This window comes from Hemicordylus capensis, chromosome 1, assembly GCF_027244095.1.
Source record: "Hemicordylus capensis ecotype Gifberg chromosome 1, rHemCap1.1.pri, whole genome shotgun sequence".
Lineage (NCBI taxonomy): Eukaryota > Metazoa > Chordata > Lepidosauria > Squamata > Cordylidae > Hemicordylus > Hemicordylus capensis.
The window spans coordinates 35,150,841-35,169,679 of NC_069657.1; the positions used below are offsets into that span (position 1 = coordinate 35,150,841).

Below are 18,839 nucleotides of genomic sequence, written 5' to 3' on the forward strand. Positions count from 1 at the left end.
CGACTGCTGATGCCACTTTTGGCTGTGTGAGCAATTGTCAAACTAAATGATTTTCCAAAGCAAAAAGTACCTCTTGAATCCAGTGCACACTATTTGAGGACTACAGCTGTAAGAATGCAGATGTACTGCATGGTGCTGATGGCAAATTCTCTTCACAGAACTTGCCATTCGTGGGATGCTGTGGATGATGTCACAATACATCTGGCACAAATCCTTCAGCTGCATCTGTAGCTAGTGCTACAGCAAATGTGTGAAATGTGCAAAATATGTGATTGTGGATCGACTGTGGGCCTGTTGAGTTTCTGCCTGGACATTTTGGGGAAGCACTGTGTCTTGTAGCAATGCATCAGGCAGAAAGTCATCAGGTGTGCCTCTAGCAAGGTATTTTGGAATCTGCACCTGTTGAACATCTACCTAGAGGCATCCCTCCCCAAACCAAGACAAAGTGTGGGCACATGGAGCCTAATCTGTTAGGCAAATATAATATACCAGACTGTACAATGTCTTGACTGATAACATGGCATGGAAATTAAGGTAACCACTTTTATTTGCAGTTTCCATGCTTTTTAAAGCACTAGTAAAATTGTAAGCAACTTAATTAACTTGCATCTTAAATTGAAGTTTTTCTGATACATTAATAATACTGACCAGATTCTTTGGCAATCCTTTTTAGAGTCAAAACTATTATGTATCCCTACATTTGTTGATACTACCAGTCTATTATCTTCTTTTTAATTTGAGAAATCTTTTTAATAGGAATCTACCTGTTTCTATAGCAATGATCCATTTACAAAATGGTACAGTTGCTTGCCTCAAAGAGCAAAAGGCGAAAAGCTGGTTTCTCGACGAGTTGTTTCTTTTCTTGTTGATGCTCAACAGAATACTGGCATAGCTGTTTTATCTCAACAGGTACAGTATGCAAAAGGACACCACTGCAGTTGATTTGCTTATATGTCATTAGATTGTTATTTAGAATGGATTATCTGCTTTGTTATGTCATTGTAAAAGTTCAAACACTAAATTATCTGGTATAAGGGAGTCTCAACTTCACTTAGGTCGCAGGGCATTTTAACCATCATTACTTACATTTTGCAATTCAAGCTCCCCAGACCCCAGCTTGACCCATACAGCCTGTCACAATTGCCAGACGCTAAGCAAGGACTATGAGTGCAGGAATTGGTTCTGATGGGAAAGAATAGCATTGTTTATGTCATCAGCTTCACTCCATATTAATTTATCCAGTGTCTCTACCTGTTGTATAGGAAATGGGGCAATGTGAATCCTTCTAATCATTACAAGGAAAGTCATGAGAAGACACTGAGCAAGATGCTCATCAGAGGAAACCATTTGTTTCCTCTGCTAGAAACAAATTGGCCCAAGAGCAATCCTAGTAACCCCAGAATGATTCCATAGTTACATTGTCAGCACTTCATGCTCAGTGGTATCAAAGACCACAAAAGACGAAACAAAATCAGTAGGGTTCAGTTTATTTATTTTTATTAGATTTATTAGATTTTATTTATTTATTAGATTTATATACCGCCCTTCCAAAAATGTCTCAGAGTGGTTCAGTTGCCCCTAATCAGTCTGCAGAGGGCAATCAAAGCCATAAGAGCAGCTTCATTGCAATGCCCACACTGAAACAAGACTGGTCATGGTCTGAAGAGCTGACACTATTCAGGTGGACTTCAAGCTGTTGAACAACCACCAATTAACAACCTTCCTCCAGAAAAGAAAGTTTGGAAGCACATAAGGAGGTGATGGGGGAATCAATATCCTGGCCAGGTTTTTTCTAACAGTGCCCAAACAACCATAGATTGAAGAAATCTTGGATTCTTCACTCTACTCTCCCTGTCCCCCCCGCCCCCATTTTCCCAGTTGAGCTATTGTCAACATGGACTTCTATAGCTGCTTTAATCACCTATGCGTTGTTGTCAAAATGCACTTTAGTAGATCTACTTGGTTTTTGAACATCTTTCTTCAAAGCATCCATTGTTCCTGTTTTATCATAGCATCATATCAATAATATTGCATAATATGCATGGATGGCACGGCTTCGTAGCAGGGACTGAGGATTAGATAGCTTTCTGTTCCCTTCCAGCTTCATTCTGACATGTATATTTTTCTCTCAGAGCTATATACATTTTGTTTGAAAAGGGAAACTTTTAGAGGTGGCATTCCAGCTTTTATTGCTTTCATTCTTACACTTTACTCCAGTTTGGAGCAGCTCAAAAATTTATTATTAGGAAGTACCTTGGACTGCAAAAAGGGTCCAACAGCTTGATATGACACTGAAGGGGAGAGGATTATCTTCTTCTCCCTGGCTTGCTCATTCTGCTCATAGACAGTAGGGTCATGTGGGTGTCTGTATTTGAGCTTCATAACACACCAAAAAAGGAGAGGAGTGGCATTTTTCTTGGCTTCTGGGTGATGACATCTCACATGGGTTATCCTCCCAGCATGCTCCAAAGGGCAGGACAAAACTAATTAGCAAAGCCTTTAAGAAGCCCTGGAGGATAGCCCTTCCCAGTTTCGTTTATCCTGCAGGAGCTCCAGAGCCGTCAACTTTGTCTGGCATCTAGCTTATTCTCCCTTATTCTGACTCTCATCTCATTCTCCAAGCCTTTTGCCTTCTCTCGCCACAGTCTTTGCTTCTTCTGACTTAAAAAAAATCAACCCTGAAAAACCTCTTTTCTCCTTCCCCACCTTGCCTTCTGACTGCCTTTTCTTTTACCCCTCCTCCCTCCTGCCAATGGAGCCTCAGAGGCCGGGCATCTTGAATGTCCTAATGCCAAAGGGGAAGAACTCACTGGCCTCCTTTCAGCCTGGTAAGCACCCCACCACAGATGACTGCATCCTTTTCAGGAGCGGGGGGGGGAGAAGGGACAGAACCCCACTGAGGGTCATTTAGGAGCCCCCCGCACAGCCATCCAATGCACTAGGAAGCATGATTGCTCCATTTCCCTCAATGCCCAGAAAGACCCGGTATCGTCGTTCTCATGGAAGAGATTTCTGAGCGCCCTGTTCCTCCCGCGCAGCCCTCTAATAAGGGGCACAGGCCTGTGGACATGCCCCAGCTGATTCCGATGCCATTGCCAGGAGAAGAACAAGTACCGAACAAAAATAAGAAGAAAAATGCTCCAGCAGGCCATCCCATCCCAATAGAACCAGATATTCCGCTGGGGACTGATGTAGTGAACTCCCAGAGGCTTCTGGGAGATAGAGGGAATCCAAATGCTCCAGCACCTGACAACATGCTGCCCCCCAAAGAGAAAGACCCGCCAAAGGTACTTCCTCACTGATCACCCCATCTACACCAGTTCCGGTGAGTCCTCACACTGCTGGTCCCGTGGTCCCGATTGTACTCCCTACTCCTAGGGTGCCCCTGAAACCCACCAATCCATTGATGCCTCCTCCTCCTCCTCCCTTCCCTGGGGAGGCCCCTGAGTCATTGTGAACCTGGTTCTCCTCTGTGCTGAACCAGAGCCTTGAACAACTTAATTCCAAAAGATCCACCAAAAGGCACCACCGACCCTGTGATCAGTCCTTCTCTTCTTCCCAGGACTCTGACTCCTCTTCTTCCTAATCTGATTCCTCTCCTAAAAAGAGAGGAAAGAGCCAAAAGCATAAATCAACCTACAAATCCAAGCATAAGATTAAGAGATCAAAAAAATCTATACACAAGCATAGGAAGCAGTCCTCTGTTCATTCATCCAGCATTTTGGATTATGATTCTCCAGACCCTCACTCATAGAGACCAGCAGACCCCCTGCTCTCCCTGGAACCTGCCATTGCCCCCCAAAAACTCTTCAATCAACCCAGACCCCGAACCTGAGCCTAAAGAGGAGAGAGAATGGTCCAACAGGTTGAGCCCTCAGCCCACTCACAAAGCTTTTCCTATCTGAGGACGTCTCTAGCTTATTTGTTAATGCATTGCATATCCTAGGTCTCCAAATAGAGAACCTACAGGGAGCTTCAGCACCTTCAGTGGAGTCTCTGGTGCTCCCTACAACCTCTTCTCAAAACCTCCTATTTCCTCTCCCTGAGATCTTCATGGAACTAGTGAGACAAGAATGGGAAGCCCTGTCAATGCAAAATAATGCTGCCTATGCTGGCTAACAAACATTATAGTTTTGTTTGCTCAGCAGCAGCCTTGTTTCAGATGCCCCCTGTTGATGCACCAGTGGCAGCACTCATGTCAGGAGCAATTCTACCTTGTGATGGTGAATCGGTTCTCAAGGACCCTACAGAGAAAAAACTGGAATTTCACCTCAGAACGAATAATAACTCAGTCGCTCTATGCATCCGAGCCTCCATAGCCGCATCCATCATTTCCAGAGTATCCCTCCTGTGGACAGACGAGCTCCTTCAATCTCTGCCACCAGATCCACCCAGGCAGAGGCAGATCCTACTGAAGATTCAAAAAGCCCAAGCTTTCATCATGGATGTTACACTGAGACATTGGATGCATTATGCTTCGGAGCTTCGGCTGCAGTCAACAACATGGTAGCCAGATGCACGCTATGGCTGAAGCACTGGCAAGTAGATGCCATTTCTTTTCTTTTCTTTTCTTTTCTTTTCTTTTCTTTTATTGCAGCTGTAGACCAAACAGAGATGCCACTTCATGCCAAAATCTTTCAACAGTCACTTTCACTGCTTCCAAATAAAGGATAAGGGGGGAAAATCCCCTCACAAGCACATGGCACTAAAGGAGGCAATACATCAACCACTTGCCATCTCAGCCATACAACCTGTTCAGAAACACCAAGAGTGACGGGGCATCTACTCACTCTTGTTCACCATTCCCAAAAAAGATGGATCATCCAGGACAGTCCTAGACCTAAAGTAGAGAGGAGAGCTGGTCTGGTGGTAGCAAGCATGACTTGTCCCTTTAGCTAAGCAGGGTCTGCCCTGGTTGCATATGGATGGGAGACTAGAAATGTGAGCACTGCAAGATATTCCCCTCAGGGGATGGAGCTGCTCTGGGAAAAGCATCTAGGTTCCAAGTTTCCTCCCTGGCAGCATCTCCAAGATAGGGCTGAGAGAGATTCCTGCCTGCAACCTTGGAGAAGCTGCTGCCAGTCTGTGAAGACAATACTGAGCTAGATAGACCAAGGGTCTGACTCAGTATATAGCAGCTTCCTATGTTCCAAAGTATCTCAACAAGTGGGTGAAGTGCAGGATGTTTCTCATGGAAGCCCTACACTCCATAGCAGAGGCACTCCACCACACACATTACCTGGCATCCATCGACCTCACCGAGGCATACCTCCACGTAAGTGTTCCCTCTAACAGGGATTCCCAGATGTTGTTGACTACAATTCACAGAATCCCCTGCTGCAATGGCTTTTGCTTAGGGATTATGGGAGTTGTAGTCAACAACATCTGAGAATCCCTGTTAGAAGGAACACTGTTCCATGTCCCTATCCACCAGGACTCCCGGCACCTCCTTTGCTTCACCTATGACAACCAACACTACCAATACACAGTGCTTTGGTTTGGCCTCTCTTTGGCCCCCAGGATCTTCGCCAAAGTCCTGGCAGCCCTAGTGGCAAACCTCTGACTCCAGCGCATCAGGATTTTCACATACCCGAAAGATCTCCTGATTCCCAAAAAAGACCACAAGGCTATTCGCACAAGCAGTCCAACCCAGGCTAGGGCAGCCCAGTCTAGGTCAGGCTGCTAGGGTGGAGTGCCAGGATCACTCCTGATCCCAGAGTTTCCACCCTCGCTGGCCCGACTTTTTAACCCAGAAGTTCATTTAACCTCAACAGGCGATCATGACAAAAATTGCTGCAGGGCTAAAAGGCTTCCCCCCAGGCCCACGGCCATTTCCAGCAGTGAGCCGGAGGAAAAGAGTGGCCGGGCCAAATACAGCAACTGCTCTAATGAGAACAGCAGCTGTGCTCATGGTGCAGGGCACTCCGGGGTGCAGCAAGGGCAAGTCCTCCCACTCCTATCACTGGCCTTTGTCATGCCACCACTCATGTGGGTGTGCAGCACAGCAGAGGAACAGATGGCCACTGCCCATCTGCCGGGGAAGGCAAGCAAGCTCCTGCGTTCCCCACAGCCCTTTGGAGCAGCAGCTGAAGGTCATGTGAACAAGTTGGATTACCAGGTGTATTCTCATTTAACAGTGTGTGTCAAGAGCCTAGCAAACACAGATATTAAGGATTTAATTGCCTCAGAAGTGCCCCAATTTCTAAGTGGGAGATGTTTCTAAGGAAAATGCAAAGCCCAAGGAAAGGAAACACAAAGAGTGGGGAAAGAGGCAGTGGACATAGCAATCTTGGGCATCAAATATGGCCAAAAAGTCTGGATAAACAATGTAGTAAATAAAAAATACTGTAAATAGGGTTTTTAGGTAGATTGCTGGCCTGGTCTGACACACACACACTTTCTGTTAGAGCAGTCTCTCTGTTAGCATAGCACATTCTGTACAGTAGTTAATTCTGTTTTATGTTTCTTTCCTTTTTTTATTTTAGAAGGATGTACTAGTATGGGTAAACAAGTTAACAGATCACAGACTCCATGCACAACACAAATTTCCAGCATATCGGTTTCCAGAACGGGATTTTGTGCCATTTGGAATGTTTTTCCACCCAAACAGTCACTTTCTATATGTTTATGGAAATCAGGTGTGTGTCAATGGAAAAGGCTATTAAAACTGATATGTAATGTAATGATGATTATGACATGAATTATTGAGGGTCTTACTACTCAATAAGAACTGAACTACTTTTGAAAAACAAGTTTCTTTTTGCTGAAAGGAGGAGACTTGAAATTTCAGCCTCCATGAGTGCTGCAAGACAAGGGTATTAATCAATTTATTGCGGCCATAGGCCATACAGAAAACATACAAGAATTAAAAGAAAATTAAAAACAGAATATACCAGCAGTAGTATGGTACATAATAATGAACAGTAGCCTGGCATGTTAAAATGCAGTGCAAAACTGCTATTTTCCAAACAAAAACCAATACTATTGATTTTTGAGGGGGGGGATTTTCCCCAACTTGCACTTTTGTTTCAGTATGTGAGTAGTATGGATTGTTTTCAACAGTCTGTGAACGCGCCTATTGTCTGACCCTAATGGCAAGCTGCTATATGTATCTCCAGATCACCCAGGTTTTCAGGTTTCTGTATTTTTCTTTTTAATATTAAAATGTGTGTTCTGTGCTGCCATACTTCAGCACTTGGGTGCATACACACAATCTTTTGCAATACAAGCAATCTCCCATTGCAGCTGCAAAATACAAGCAAACTATTAATGGCTGCCTCAGTTCCTTCTTCTCACCTCTGTAGGATTTTTGCCTCCACAGAGCACCACGACCACCCATGGCAAGAATGTGTGGGCAGGACAGCTATAGCTGTAATTAAGATTTGCATTTGACCAAGATTTGATATGCAGGCTTAAAACTGATTTGAAATCCTGAATATTCAAGAACCCTGGCTAGCTTTAACCCACTTAATCAAAATTAAGGCATTAGAAAGGGTTTACTCTTAGAAGGCAGGTGATGGGAAGGAACATGTGATCCTACAGCCCTGTCATAATCAGAGTCATAATTAAGAGCACATCTGTACTGGACCAAGTTATTAGCGGGGAAATGCTTGACTAACAAGCAGAAGTTTGCCAGTTCGAATCCCTGCTGCTACTATATCAGGCAGCAGCTATATACGTAGGTAGATGCTGAAAAGCATCATCTCATACTGCGCAGGAAGAGGCAATGGTAAACCCCTCCTGAATTCTACCAAAGGAAAGCACAGGGCTCTTTTGGCACCAGGAGTCAAAATCAACTTGACGTCACACTTTACCTTTACCTTTACTGCCTGTTACTAGTTGAGTCTCCATTACTGTAGAGTAATTTTGCTACTATATTAGGAGTAATCACTGACCTTGGTTTGTTTGCCATAAATATGGTCAGCTTGTACAATATACTGTAATCGCACTTATATTTTAAATTCTTATCTCTACCATATTCAGTTTTGCCTTTTCCCCTTAGGTGTGGCTTTCTACTGATGGAGGCAACACATTTATATTGTTAATTAAACTAGACAATGAGACTGTTACAGAAACAGATGCATGTGTTTACAACCAGGCCATTGTATTTGTGACTGACAAGGGGAACATTTTCTACACAAAAGCAGGTAAGAACATTAAAGAATTAGAACCTTCTGCAGACATCTGTAGCCTGAAGCCATTGGTGTATGGGGTGCCACACAGTTCCAGCTTGTCCTTCATGCTTTTTGATAGTTACATGACATAGCTGGAAGAGTCCATCTAGAAGTTTGTGCTGAGGTGTTATCAATACTCTGATGATATCCACCTCTACCTTTCATTCCCATCAATGAATCCTGGGTTGTATTGGAACATTTAAAGGAGTGTCTGGAGATTGTTCTGGTCTAAAGGAGACACTCCACTGAAACATCATCCAGATATCATAGCAGTACTGATGGCTGGAAATTCCACTGACCTGGATAGTGGTATTCAACCTGTATTGGATGGGGTTGCATTCCCCCTGGAAGATCAGCTCCACCGTCTGGGAGTGCTCCTGAACCCAGCACTAACTATCTCTGGATGATTAGGTAATGTCAATTGCTATCGATTTTAAGGCTGCATTTGTTTTGATCCCACATGATAAATTATGTCTAAGCTGTGGGAATCCACAATTGATCGTCACCTTTTATGCCTCATTCGTAAGCTTCATGATAATTCTCGGATTAGAGTTCGTTTTTCTAGATCTGGGCATCTTACTAAGGAAGTATTGGTATCCAGAGGAGTTAGACAGGGATGCATCCTGGCTCCCTTGCTGTTTAACCTTTATATTAATTCTTTGATCGCTCACTTGAATCAACTGCATCATCACCCTCCGAAGTTAGGATCAAGTTTTGCTTCATTCATTCATTCATTCAATTTCTATACTGCCCTTCCAAAAATGGCTCAGGGCCATTATGCTGATGATGCAGTCATTCTATCTAGAACTCAAGTGGGTTTAAAGAGAGCTATGTGTGCCCTTGATGATTATTGTAAGCTGAATTTGTTGGAAGTTAACTGTTCCCAAACCAAAATTGTGTTATTTGCGAGGCGCCCTAGTTTACACCACTGGTTCCTTAATGGAGTCCAACTTGAACAAGTGAAACATTTCAAATATCTCGGGATTGTTTTTTCTGCTACTGGATCACGACTATTGCACAGAGATTATGTTCTCCAGAGCAGAAGAAGAAGTGCCAATTTGATCTGATCCTTCTTCCACTCTAGAGGTGCTCAGTATGTTCCAGCAGTTATCAAATTATTTAATGCAAAGGTAAGGGCTCAGCTACTGTATGGTGTTCAATTGGGGCTGTACTCCAATTTTGAGAAGGTTGAGGCAATACAACCTTTCTGAAAAACATCTTCCAAGTACCTGGTTGTGTACCGAGAGTAGTTCTACGCCTTGAAGCAGGATTGATTAAGGTTGAAGTTTGGGCATGGTTTTTCATTTTTGAGTTATTGGCTCAAATTGATGTTTAGGCCTATTGGTATTGTCTCATTGATTTTTCAAGTTACATATCGTTCAGCTTGGTTGGAAGCTATTGAAGGGAGATTGCAGTATTACAGATTTTCGCCTGATGCCATTCTTAGTTTGCCTTTTGAGGCGGCTAGGGGCAGACTTAAGGAAAGGATTCTGGATGGAGAATCTCAGATTGACAGGAGTCTAATTCCTAGGGGTGTTTTCCTGAATGTTGAAACTGTAAGCTATTCTCCAGCTAGATATTTATCTCTTCTTACTGTACCTAAATTTCATAGGGCTTTACCTTTAGCCCGTTGTAACGCCATGAATACAGCTGTGCTGCAAAGGGAGATTCCAAAATATTCTTTATCATTGTCATGTTTGTCCGTGTGGATTGGGAGAAATTGAGACAATGGCTCATGTCCTTTTGTATTGTGAATTTTATAGTGACATTAGGAAGAAATATATTTCTCTTCAACTTATCCTGTTTCCAGGATTAACTGAAATGGACTATTTAAATTTAATTTTAAAGGATTGTAAAGAGGAAAATTTATTCAATGTTGCTAAATTTTGCTATATTTGTGGTGTTATTCAGAATGAAGTTGTTAATTCTAAATGATTTTATTCTTGTAATTCTGGCCATTGGCTGTACTAATAGAGACTATTAATTGCTATGGGTGTTTTTCCTCAACTTCAGCTAGTTGCAACTCTACTTGGAGAAGACTGACTACACTTATATTGTTACATGCATTGTTCACATCCAAATTGAACCATAGATGTTCTACATGGGGCTGCCTTTAAGGATGGTTCAGAATCATTGGCTCAACTGTCCTACCAAGGGTCCAGTTATTTCATTTAGCTGCTCTAAACTTATTGGGAGACCTGATAAATATATGCAGCTGCAGAACTGTCCATCCAAGATATCCCCAACCTGTCACTGTGATTCCATCTGTCTCAGCAGTCCAACTCTGCAACAAATAAAGAGGTGGAGGATGAATGACCCTCAAAGGCACTAGTGGTGGACTAGGAAAACCAGGCTAGAAGCTGAAAGTTGGAAAGTTGATGCTAACATAACCCAGGGCAGGTGACCACACTTCACAGACAAAATGTTGTAGTAATGCTGTCTGTGAAGTGTGGTCACTTGCCTTGGGTTATGTCAGCATCAGTTCTATTGCTGACAGATTCCTGACACTGGGCACAACTGGAGGCAACAAAAAGCAAACTAAAAGGAAACACAAGTGAGAATAGTTCTGATATGGGATCAATGGAATCAATGTAGATGACCTTGCTTTTCAAAAGTGTTGTGCTGGCTGAAACACAAGGCAAAGCAAAACAAAAACAGTCAGGAGTTGGGGATCCTTCCACTGGAATCAAACTCAAAGCGGAAGCAAGTGAGAAGAATAACCCACTCCTAGATAGCCTTCCCCACCCCCGGAAGAAAATAAACTTCCACAGTAAGTTGAAGGTTTCTTTAGAGGGGGGGGGGGAACCAACGGGAGTAGGGTGTGCATTTCGTTTCGGATACAAAAGGTTTTCTGCCCCCAGAAGGCCATTTCGGCTGTTTTGTAGCCGAAACAAAACACCCAATGCTCAAAACAGAAAAATTGGTAGGTGAAATAACACGCCCCTGTTAGGATACAAAATGTTTTGTTGTTTCGGCTGTTTCAGAACTCCATTTTGCAATCACAAAAAGTCTTTCTTCTTCAATCTCCATTTTGAGTTTTGACATCTGTTTGAATTTCCAGCCCTTCCAGCCTGCAGATTGGCCAGCGAAATCATGGGCTGATCTGCTGGCAATTGCCTCCTTATTCCTTTTAAGGAAATTTAAGGGTAAAATTTACCCTGATTGGCCAGTGGGGCAGTGTGCACACTGTGTGGGGCAGTGTGCATTTCATTGTTGTTGTTTCACACTGTTGTGTGTAGATCAAATTCATTTCGGGGGAGGGGGGATGTGGATGTGCATGACCTTTGGAAATCTGCCTAGTTATTTGCAAAGTTCTGCTGTTGTTGTTGATGTGTGATGTTCATGTAATTTGGGGTGGATTCAGGGCAGAAAGGGGGCTTTGGGGGCAGAAGAGTGGGTCAAGTGGTAGTTCCCCAATGGGTGCCTGCTGCCACCTAGATTCAAAAGGAAATGGGAAAGGAGATGATTTTTAAAGAACTTCTGAAGTTTACATGTATTTGGGGCAGATTCAGGACAGAAAGGGGGCCTGAGGGGCAAAACAGTGGGTTGGGTGGCAGTGCCCCAAGGGGTGCCTGCCACAATCCAGATTCCAAAGGAATAGGGCAAAGGACTGATTTCTTAGGAATTGTTGAAGTTTAAGGTTTTCCCCTCTAGGGAATAATGGAGGATTCAGCAGACCCATAACTCCACCTGGGGGGCACTGGGGTGTCCGGGAGTGAATGCTGTTGTAGAGCACATAGGATGCCAGCCACCCCATGGGTTGCTAACTCATGGGGTACTAGGTTCTGTTGTTTCTGAGGTGTTCTGAGTATAGATTCTCTGGTAGCAAATGAGAGTGGATTCATGGTTTGTACTGAAAATCTCATTTGCTACCAGAGAATCTACACTCAGAACACCTCAGAAACAACAGAACCCTGTACTCCATGGGTTAGCAACCCATGGGGGTGGCTGGCACTCTATGTGCACTACACCACCACTCGCTCTGGGCCACCCCAGCGCCCTCCAAGTACAGTTATGGGGCTTCTGAAACCTCCATTACACCTTATGGGGGAAACCCTTAAAGACGCATAAACTTCAACAAATCATCAAAAATCAGCCCTCTGGTTGAAAAAATCCTTTGGAAAAATTCTGGTAGCTTCCTTGCCACCCTTGGGCACTACCACCAACCCCACACCACTCTAGGCCACCCCCTTCCCCGCAACGTGAAGCAATACACTTCCATTATACCTTATGGGGGAAAACCTTAGACACGTAAACTTCAACAATTCACCAAAAATCAGCCCTTTGCCCAATCCCTCTGCAATATGGTTGGTAGCCTCCACCCATTAGACACTACCACCCCACCCCAATCTTCTGCCCCAGATCCCACTTTATGCCCCAAATCTGCCCCAAAGACACACAAACTTCAACAACTCATTAAAAATCAGCCCTTTGCCCAATTCCTCTGCAATTTGGGTGGTTGCCTCCACCCATTAGGCAGTACTACCCCATCCTTTTGGCCCTGGGACCCAGTTTTTTTAATCCAAATCAATTTGGATTTGGATTAATTCTGATCCGAATCAAATCTGGGGTGATTCGGATGGGTCAGATTCAGACCCAAAAACAAATTGGGGGTGTTTCAATTCGGATCAGAATCAAAACACCGAAAATCCAAATTGTACACCCCTAATTTACTGCAGCTCTCTGCTGCTATCAAGAGGGGGTGTCTTCTAAAGCAGGCTACACCTCCACTCAGAACAAATTCACCCCACCCAGGGACGGAGAAGCGAATTAGAAAGAGCACTGTGCCCAGAGCGTTATATAAGTTGTCCGCTCCTGGATCGTTAGCAGTCTGTGGCCTACTTAACATTTCATATCATATGCTCCCTTGGAGCTTCCACCATGCACCTGGCTAGGCTTCTACTTTAACACTTTAAGCCTAAAAGGAAAAGAATCCCGCACCAATACCTAGAGGAGAAATGTAGTACATCCCATGCCTTATATAAAGAGAAAATCAATCCAAAACAGCTCTATACAAACAAAAATCAGCCATTTGCTTGCAATCGCTGCAGGAAAGATTCAGCCTGGACCAGGTTGCTAAAGTGATGCATTCTGCCGTCATGGATGCAGCAGAGAATAGCAGGATATTTGAAAAAGCAGGTTACTTTCTTTTCTCTTACCATGGTCCTGCAGAGTTGAAATTTCTTTCTTTGATCTACAACTGCCTTTGGGAAATCTTGAAACAGAAAGATCCGACTGTTACGTGGGCTCCACCGTAGTCGGCCTTTCTCTCTGGCCCTCGCCAAGAGATCTTCCTTGGTTGTAAATCTCAACAACTTGAAAACGATGGCCCAAGGAGGAGTATCTACTGCTGGGCATGATCCCAGGGCTCTGTGTGCCCTCTCAGTTTCAAAGTCATAGTCCCCGGGGAGGCTCAAAGGCTACTGCAGTATGGTGGACACTAATTTTATCATATCACATTCTCCAGTAGTACCTTCGTTCACCCCCACTAAACGCAAGTTGTTCCTCCAGTTACAGCCCTCCAGGTCTGTTAGTTTATCCCTAAGGATTGCTAATTCATGATTGGTCTGTTCTAAATAAGTTTCTGTATTGGAAGTCCTGTTCTCTGGTGTCGAGATGCGCCCCTCCGCTTCTTGTACTCTGGATATGAGCTATTCCATGGAAGCCCGAACTTTGCCTATCTCTGACTTAATCATCTCTTGTCCCAATTTCAGGCTTTTGGTGTCACTCGCCACTTCCCTAAGGAGTGAGAGGAGGGCTTTGATATCTACCCCATCTTCGGTTTTGCTGTCTATTCTTGGCATTTTGGGGTCTGCCTCAGCTCCCCGTTTAGAAGCTTTCCTCTGTTTGCCCCTCATAGCCAGGTTACTATCCAAGCTTCTCCACCTCCCTATCCTGTGCTGTTATTAGAGTTAATCAGAGGGGGTCGCTGTTGCCTTACTGTAGTCTACTTTACTTATGTTTATATTTGTGGTTTTGGCCATCACCTCCTCCATGTGTGTTGCTCACTTTACACTTTACCAAGTACACATTGCCTTCTTGTCTTCCCCTTCCTCTTCAGGTAGCTAGATTGGGATTAAGCTTTGCTCTACTCAACTCCAGATGAGGGAGGGGAGGCAAGGGGACCAGTGAAGCACACCCAAGCAGCAGTATCTTCTGGGCAGAAAAGTGACTGGGAGGTAGCTCAGTTTCAGTATTCAGTTTCAGTGAAGGAGGGACTTGCAGGGCTGGATTTTCTTGAATTCAGAGGGGGGATACCAGCAATCTGTTTTGTTCTAATTGTGGGAGTTTATTTGATTTCTCTCAGTTGCTGTTTCTTTTCCTTGTAACTCCTATGCTATGTGGCTCTGCCCCCTCCTATTCCTCCCCCACTCTCTCGGGCAGTTATTAAAGTTAACCAATCTTCTCCAGTAGCTTCAGAAACTCTGGTCTCCATTCCAACGGGGTGAAAAGGAAGGGGGAAGTGAGGAGGCTACAGCTGCTCAGTCTCTCAGTCCTTCAGCGTCGAGGAGAGGTATTTCAGGAGCCATCACGCCCACAGCAATTTGAAGGATTAAGCAGGGAGCTGCAACTACAAGCTCTCATTTGCAGGGTCTCCGGTTATTAAGGAGGGGTTTTAGGGGCCGGATTTTGTTGGATGCAGGCAGGGGGCCCCACGGAGCGCGCAGAAATGCCAGCATGTTGACCGGAAGAGCCCACCGGAAGTCCTGTTTTGCATATTTTTACCCGTGTCCTTCAACTCCAGAGGAGAGGATTTCGCATTCTATTGCCCTTTGTAGAACCCTTTCATTTTACATACAAAGGACCCAGTGCCTGGATTTCTTCTGCCATTAAGTTAGCCTATGACCTAGCAGGCAAATTGTTACCCACTCAGACAGTGGCAGCCAGTGAGGGCAGCGCTGTGGGGGCAGTGAGAAGCCAGGTGAGTGCCAGAGCTGCTGCAGCCACAGCTGCTTGCATCAGGTCAAGGAACTGGCTGTATTGCAGGAAATAACTTTTTAAAGGTATCTCTCACCAGCGCCACACTCACTAACCTCCACTGCCCTCAGATGAATGTGCACTCTACAAAATCAGTAGCCGCATCTACAGCCTTCTTTGGAGGACTCTCTCTAAATGCTATCTGGAAAGCTGCCATTTGGAGGCAATCCACTAGACCCCTGCTAACTGGGCAAAGAGGCACCTTTTAACGTGGTGCTTCTCTTTATTTAGCAGGGGGAGAGTAACTGGCCCTATCCACCCCCAGCACAGTACCTCCAGTGACTGTTGCTGGTGTCTATCTTGTGTTTCTTTTTAGAATGTGAGCCCTTTGGGGACAGGGAGCCATCTTATTTATTTATTATTTCTCTGTGTAAACTGCCCTGAGCCATTTTTGGAAAGGCGGTATAGAAATTGAATTATTAATAATAAAAATACCGCCTAGATTCAAGGAAAATTAGAGAAGTCCTGGAAATAATAAAGCAGCAAATAACAGCAGTGTCAAAGAAGATTAGCAGATATGAAGCCAGAATTACACAACACAGGCAGAATCTCCAATTCCAGTCGAATCAGAGACGTTTCTACCAAAGCATAGAAGGAGAAAATGCAAGAAACGTAGAAACACCAAATAAAGAAGAAACAATGCAATTCTGGGGGAAATTATGGGACAATCCAATAGATTATAATAAGAAAGCAGGCTGGGTGAAAGAGGTCAAAAAACGTAACCATCAAATGCAAGATCTAATAATAACACCAGAATTAATAAGTGAAAGAGCAAAGAAAAATAAATTGGACTGCACCAGGCGACGATGAACTGCATGGCTTTTGGCTTAAACACCTAACAAGCCTTCATAAACAACTATCAAAACAGTTCAATTACATTTTGCAAGGAGGTGATATTGAACAATGGCTAACAACTGGGAAAACTCATCTCATCATGAAAGACCCAGCAAAAGGTGCAGTTCCAAGTAATTATAGACCGATAACCTGCCTGCCAACCATGTTCAAATTATTAACTGGAATAATAGCAGATGAAGTGATGCAACACTTATTAACTAACAAACAGCTTCCAGTTGAACAGAAAGGAAATTGCCCGAACACCAGAGGCACAAAAGACCAGCTGCTGATTGACAAAATGATTTTAGAAAATTGCAAGAGAAGAAAAACCAATCTAAGTGTTGCATGGATTGACTACAAGAAAGCCTTCGATTCATTGCCTCACATATGGATACTAAAATGTTTAGAAACAACTGGTGTCAGCAAAAACATTCAGATATTTATTTAAAAAGCAATGAGCATGTGGAGTACACAGTTAACAATCAATGGCGAGACACTTGGACAGGTTAGCATTAGAAGAAGCATTTTCCAAGGGGACTCACTATCCCCTCTGTTGTTTGTAATCGCCATGACCCCACTTTCACAAATACTAAACAAAACAGGCCTCAGATATCGAAAATCTAAAACATCAAGTAAAATAAAACATCTGCTGTACATGGACAATCTGAAGTTGTATGGAAAGTCCCAGTCAGAAATCGAATCACTGCTAAACACTGTCCGTATATTCAGTAGCGATATAGCAATGGAGTTTGGACTAGACAAGTGTGCTGCATTAATAATGAACAGAGGGAAAATAACAAAAACAGAAGGAATAGAACTGCCCAGTGGAAGCAAGATCTAGAACCTGGAAGAGAAAGAACATTACAAAGACTTGGGCATTCTCCAGGCTGATAACATTGCACACACTGAAGTTAAAAGAAAAATTGGAAGTGAATACATCAGCAGAGTTAGAAAAATCCTCAAGTCCAAACTCAATGGCGGGAACACCATACAAGCCATAAACACCTGGACTATACCTGTTATCATATACACTGCAGGAATAATAGACTGGACCCAGGCAGAGCTAGAGACACTAGATCGTAAGACCAGGAAAATCATGACCATCAATCATGCTCTGCACCCCCGCAGTGATGTATTTGGCTAAACCTCCTTCGCAGCTCAGGTGGAAGAGGAATGCTGCAAGTCCATCAAACAGTAGAGGAGGAGAAAAGAGGCCTTGAAGAATATATCAAGGACAGTGAAGAAGATGCACTTCAAATGGTCAAGAACAAGAAACTATTAAACTTGAATGAAACAAAGCAGGCCTACAAAAAACAAGTCAAGAACCGAGCAGAAAAATGGAAAAAGAAGCCCCTGCGTGGTCAATATTTGCACAATATAAGTGGAAAATCAGACATCACCAAGGCTTCCAGCGGCATCTGGTGGGCCACTGTGCGAAACAGGATGCTGGACTAGATGGGCCTTGGGCCTGATCCAGCAGGGCTGTCCTTATGTTCTTACCTGGCAATGGCTTAAGAATGGCAACTTGAAGAAAGAAACTGAGGGTTTAATACTGGCTGCACAAGAACAGGCACTAAGAACAAATGCAATAAGAGCAAAAGTCGAAAAATCAACAACAAACAGCAAGTGCCGCCTTTGTAAAAAAGCAGATGAAACAGTAGACCACCTAATCAGCTGTTGTAAAAAGAGCACACAGACTGACTACAAACAAAAGCATGACAAGGTAGCAGGGATGATACACTGGAACATCTGCAAAAAATACAAGCTACCTGTAGCCAAAAATTGGTGGGACCATAAAATTGAAAAAGTTGAAGAAAGTGAAGATGTAAAAATATTATGGGACTTCCAACTACAAACAGACAAACATCTGCCACACAATACACAAGATATCACTGTAGTCAAGAAGAAAGAAAAACAAGTTAAAATAATCGATGTAGCAATACCAGGGGATAGCAGAATAGAAGAAAAAGAAATAGAAAAAAATCACAAAATACAAAGTTCTCCAAATTGAAATTGAAAGGCTGTGGCAGAAAAAGACCAAAATAATCCCAGTGGTAATTGGCGCCCTGGGTGCAGTTCCAAAACACCTTGAAGAGCACCTCAACACCATAGAGGGGCCACAGAAATCACCATCAGCCAATTACAAAAAGCAGCTTTACTGGGAACAGCCTATATTCTGCGACGATATCTATAACAACAGCAACAACATTGACAATAAAATTCAGCCATCTCAGGTCCTTGGGAAGGACTCAATGTCTGGATCAAACAAACCAGTCAATAACACCTGTCTGACTGTGTAAATAAGAAATAATAATAAATTCATCAGACACTATCAGAGGCCTTAGATCTCTGGGCTAGGAGAGAGGATTAATTTTGGGAGAATTGTCCTATATCTATTACCCAGTAGTTCCGGTGCACCCTCGTCCAGGTAAGTGATTGCTACCATCTCATCAACATGATGCACAGAGATCACTCAGAAGAAAGGCAGGTTGCTTACCCGTAACTTTAGTTCTACTTGTAGTTTTCTCTGCATTCATACAACCCACCCACCTCCCTGCTTCAGCACTGTTACTGTTCCTTTCTCATAATATCACTCCAGAAGCAGCTCAGACTGATGTAAAAAGGCAGATTACATGCAGTTCATGCAATACCTGGGGATGGGGCTACCGCCAAAAATGTTTCTGTCTCTAGAAGGTTCCAATGTGAGGTCTCTGTGCATGCGTGAATCCATCAGCACAGAAGACCAGAATAAGAGCTGCAGTTACGGATAAGCAACCTGCCTTTCCATGCCTTGTTGGCTTTGAAAATTGTCTGATTTCTTCCCAATTTTGGAGGAAAATCTGGTTACTGAAT

At 43.6% G+C, this 18,839-nt stretch overlaps 1 protein-coding gene across 13 annotated transcripts in view; it reads left to right on the plus strand.

Moving 5' to 3' along the window:
* The window catches only part of LOC128334054 (cation channel sperm-associated auxiliary subunit beta-like), a 178,015-nt gene that overhangs the window by 91,162 nt on the left and 68,014 nt on the right, over positions 1-18,839 (plus strand). For all 13 annotated transcript variants that reach the window (XM_053270302.1, XM_053270325.1, XM_053270324.1 and 10 more), the window contains 3 exons: positions 757-909; positions 6,486-6,638; positions 8,003-8,147. In XM_053270302.1, the coding sequence (XP_053126277.1) occupies positions 757-909; positions 6,486-6,638; positions 8,003-8,147 (451 nt within the window). The remainder of the gene's footprint in view (positions 1-756; positions 910-6,485; positions 6,639-8,002; positions 8,148-18,839) is intronic.